This window comes from Triticum urartu, chromosome 3A (assembly GCF_056163025.1).
Source record: "Triticum urartu cultivar PI428250 chromosome 3A, HENAU_Tu73, whole genome shotgun sequence".
In the NCBI taxonomy this organism is placed as follows: Eukaryota; Viridiplantae; Streptophyta; class Magnoliopsida; order Poales; family Poaceae; genus Triticum; species Triticum urartu.
This window is the reverse complement of record NC_141875.1, coordinates 605051247-605056072: the sequence shown is the minus strand read 5'-3', so window position 1 is coordinate 605056072 and position 4826 is coordinate 605051247. Positions and strand designations below refer to the sequence as shown.

At 51.0% G+C, this 4826-nt stretch overlaps 1 protein-coding gene across 1 annotated transcript; it reads left to right on the top strand.

Moving 5' to 3' along the window:
* On the top strand, window positions 1–1445 carry LOC125545352 (uncharacterized). The gene has a single exon (XM_048709269.2). It carries the CDS (start codon window positions 229–231, stop codon window positions 1069–1071), a length of 843 nt encoding a protein of 280 aa, XP_048565226.2. The 5' UTR covers window positions 1–228; the 3' UTR covers window positions 1072–1445.
* Window positions 1446–4826: the final 3381 nt, after the last annotated feature.

Sequence of the window (4826 nt, the reverse complement as noted above, 5' to 3'; positions counted from 1 at the left end):
CTATTCGACAGCCTCTGGTGCATCCGCTCTGGGCCTCGCCCCTCCCCCTGCCCCGTCCACCTCCGAATTTTTAAGGGGAGCAGCGTGTGGTGGCGTCCGCTTATCACTCTCCCTGCTCCTAGATACCAGCCAGCCTCCTGCCCCTCTCCCTGCCGGGCGCTCGCCGCCGCCACGCCGTGTTGACGGGGCCGGGAGGTGCGTACTACGTAGCTGGTTTGGCAACGGGCGATGCCGCAGGTCGACCTGGAGAGCCTGGTGTGCGGCGGCGCGGGCGCGGGCGCCGGGGACAGGAAGGTGTCGTGCGAGACGGTCATCGCGGGCGGCGACAGCGGCGACGCCTCGCCCCCGCGGCGCGTGCCGCCGCCGCCGCCGGACCACGACTTCCCGCCGGAGTCGATAACCATCCGCATCGGCGACGACGCGTCCTTCTCGGAGCTGAACCCGATATACGAGCGGGACGACTCAACCAAGGGCAGCACCAACCCCAAGTCGTCGGCGGCGGCGGGCGGCGCCTGCAACCCCGTCCCGCTCAAGGCGCGCTCCAACTCCGCGCGCGTCGCGGGCGGCCCGGCCGCGGCCACCGCCACCTTCTTCGGCCTCCCGGCCAGGATCCGGCCGGCCTTCACCCGGCGCCAGCCGTCGCAGGGCCGGATCTTGCCCGACAAGCGCTCTGGCGGCACCGGCGAGGAGCCGCGGTCGCCCAAGGTGTCCTGCATTGGGAAGGTGCTGTCCGACCGGGAGAGGTGCGGGCGGCGGCGCCAGCGCAGGTGGTGGCGCGGGGTGGCGGCCGTGTTCCGGTGCGGCGGCGGCGGCTGCGCCTCCCGGGGAGTCGGCGGCGGCGCGGCGGGCAAGAAGATGGCGCTGGAGGGGAGCGAATACGACGAGGAGGAGAAGGAGGCGAGCGTGGCGGCAATGCGGAAGTTCAAGTCCGGGAGGAGAGCCGCCACGTGGGGGGAGGAGGCGCTGGCAGCGGCGGCAGCGGAGGCCTTCTCCGGCGAGCCGGCGGGGGACGAGGAGAAGAAGCACGAGAGGCACGAGGCCGAGCACTGGGCCCGACTGCCGGTGAGTTAGCCGTGGCAGAGGCGGGAAGATGGGTGGCGATACAAGCGCATGGTGGTCCCCGCTGTCAGTGACGGCGCCATGGGTGAGCTCGAGCCGCCTCGAGCCGTGCCCATGATGGGGTAGGGGGTAGGGGGGTAGGGGGTGGTCGTGACCGGTGACTGGCCTAGAAATGCGGGTTTTGGAATGAATTTCGGTGGTCTTTTGCTGTTTGGCATTTTGCTCTTGGGATCGTGGTGCTCGACGGACCCAACTTGTTGTGTTTTTCGTTGCGTGTTGCAGCCGTATCGTCGTATCCATGCATGGGCGATGTACATGTACATACCACCACCACCACCCTGAAATAATAACAGGAACGTGCACACAAGGTGTCCCGTTGGTGTTTCTCTCTTTTGCTTCTTGCCAAGGTCCATGTGATGCGTCATGGAACAGACAAATGACTGCTGAATCTCGAGCCGCATGGGCCACCATATGAATTTTTTTTATGGAACTTTTCAAACTGCAGTTCATAGAAAATCTAACATCTATTTCAACCTCTTTTGTTAATTTCTTTTCATATGCCATCTTATGTAGGATTAAAGTGCGTATGCCACTCTAATGCTATACTTTTTATATTACTACGTTTTCAAAATCCTGTGAATCAAAAAAGCCCGGTCCCAGCAGCGTCACGGCCGCCGGTCCGCCCCTCAGACGCCACACCACAGCGATGCGTAGTATCTGCCGCCGCTGCTTCCCCCGCCGTTGACGTCTGCGTCCAACCTGTACCGTCCGCTAGCGGCTGGCGCCGAGCAGGACGCGGCCGGGTCGCCGTCGCGGCGTCGCCTTTGAGGATGGTGGCTTCTCAGTTCTCACTTCTCACGCCTGGCTGCTACTGCTACGGTAGATTTTTTTTTGAAGCAGACGGTGCCCAAGATTGGTATGGACCACTGAACATTTGGCGTGCCTGATCGATTGGTTTGGTGCCTTGGCCGGAGCCCCTGCAGTTCGGACATGAAAGAGGCTTCCACCTTCAGCCAGCGGGCCGTCAGGGCCAGAGAGGGAAGCGAACTCTGCTTCCCACAGCCTTGGAACAGATCGTTTACCACTACAGCTGGCTCCTTTCACTCCGAATACTGTTGATTTGACCGACGAGACCCTTCCGCGAAACAGCTCGTGCCGTTGGATTCGTTCGTGTAGTCGTACTGGCAAACAAAAGTTTTTCCCGGAATCCTTTTTATGTGTTTTTGAGGAGGCTTTTGAGGGGAACCTGAAGAACAGCTAATGCTACTGCAGATTTTAAACATAAAGCAGGAACATAAAGTGCACACTTTTTTTTAGCAACACATAAAGTACACACTATGAGCTTTCTTGTCGCCAGCTGGGTTATGCGAGCCCAGAACATATGGGCTTTGGCCCCAGAGTGCTTACACCGGCTTTAGACGGGCCTTTCACACCCACGCACACAAAAGAGCAACGAGACAGGAAGGGTACCATTTGACGATATCTTCGCTTCAGGCCGGACAACCGAGGGTGAAAGTATTTAGGAATTTTCCGGCTAGACCGTTTCCAAATCTAATTTTTTTCAAGAAAACTTCCAATATATTCATCTTTAATCATAGCAATACAACAACTATAAGCATCGAAGCGAGCCGAAGACGCGCCGCCGTCATCACCCATCCATTGCCAGAGCAGGGCACAATTTATTGTAGTAGATAGTCGGTAAGTCGTCGTGCTAAGGTCCCATAGGACCAGCACCCCAGAACAGCAACCGCCGCCGATGGAAAACAACGTATATCAGAAGGATTCAAACCGAAGACACACGAATGTAGACGAACAACGACGAGATCCGAGCAAATCCACCAAAGATAGATCTGCCAGAGACACACCTCCACACAGCCACAAACGATGCTAGACGCACCGCCGGAACGGGGGTTAGACGGGGAGACCTTTATTCAATCTTCAGGGAGCCGCCGCCATCTCGCCTTTCTGAGTAGGACACAAACCCTAACAAGATTCAAAAAAAAAAGACTAAAAATGGAGCACTCCCGCCGGCCCTTGCCAGGATCCACCAGAGACGAGGCGGACCTGCGCCGGCGCCGGCGAGAGGCACGAACCCTAACTTTCTTTTTTGGAGGAGGATGAGGAGGCGGAGCGCTGGCTCTAGCAGGCGTGCAATCGGTCTGTCCGTTTCCAAATCCATTTTAATAGAATACAATAAGAAATTTTTGACATCCGACAACAATCCGTTTCAAATCCAAGACTGATTGATACGATGCGGTATAGTATATGGTATTACTAATTTGAACTAAAACCACGACCGTTGCATTTGGATAATCCGTTTTCTCTAGCCGGATAGGCCGACCTTTCCAATTCCGAAACTGATTTATGGGTGAAGTTTTAAGTATTTAACTAGCAACACGTGAATGCTATCTTTGCTTATGAGACAAGACATATGCTTATGATTTATTTGCCTTATCCTATACACACATAAGAAGTTGATCCTTTTTATTTTATTTATCTCAACATGCACACATGCCATTTCATTAAAGGCCCATCATTATATGCGTGTTAAAAAGTTTTTCATTATTAGTTGATCTCAAGCACACCTTCCACCTCATCAAAAATCCACTCAACATGCATGAAAAAAATTTCATTATGTTATGCCACTTATATTTAAAATATTTTCCGACTACACAATAATCAAATAGAATATAAAATAAGTGTCTTAACCTTAGTATAATTTTGTACTGTACTAAAGTTGGTACAAAGTTGAGATACTTATTTTGGACGGAGGGAGTATATTATTAACTCAACAATGGATGCTACATATAATCAAATAATTGAAATATATTGCAATCAATTCCCTCAGCAACACGCGGGGTATTCTCTAATTTTAATAACATCTATTGCTTTGCGATTTTGTGTGTTCTTAAAGTGCATAAGTGTTAACATTTGCTCGGTGTTTAAATTATTTATATATTCCTCATATATGAATATGGTAAATGACCGTTTTTTACCCGACGTCGTTCCGTTACCGTATCATGTCTGAACGCGCACAATCTGATATTATGTTACCGTACCATGCCTGAACCCGCACAATCTGATATTATGTTACCGTACCATGTCCGAATGCACACAATCCCATATTCTGTTACCGTACCATGTCTGAATCCGCACAATCCAATATTCAAATCCACATCCATTCCACTTTCCGAATCTGAAAATAAATATGGGATATGATATGGTATAAGAATTATCCATCTGAATCCGATCCGGTTTCACCCCTATGGATAACTATGTGTTGAAAATTGATTTAAGTACTAGCAAAAAAACCGTGCGTTACAACGGGAAAGAAAATAATACACGTTCTTAACCTAATAACCATGACTCAAAACCTTAATAGGCCCGCGTCTTTTAGTTTCACATGGCATCACATTTGTATTTCCTCTATACTCACACACTCGCTTGAAAAAAATAGCCCGTGCATTGCAACGGGAAAGAAAATAACAGACACTCTTAACCCAATAACCATGACTCAAAACATTAATAGGCCCACGTCTTTTAGTTTTACATGGCATCACATTTGTGTTGCCGACAGTGACCTCTGTGCTCACACAATGAAAACACGTTTGAATGTGGTTAGTCTTAATGTCTCTCTCTTTTGCGCGCGCGCACGTGCGCACACTCGTTTGGAATAAGATAAAATGTATGTTGTTTTTTTCCCGCAAGGTTTTTCATAGTTGTGTATGCATGGTTCTCGATGTTTTTTTCTCTCACTCTAGTTTAAT

Coding starts and splice junctions, on each gene's coding strand:
- LOC125545352 (XM_048709269.2), top strand. CDS start 229: ATGCCGCAGGTCGACCTGGAGAGCCTGGTGTGCGGCGGCGCGGGCGCG.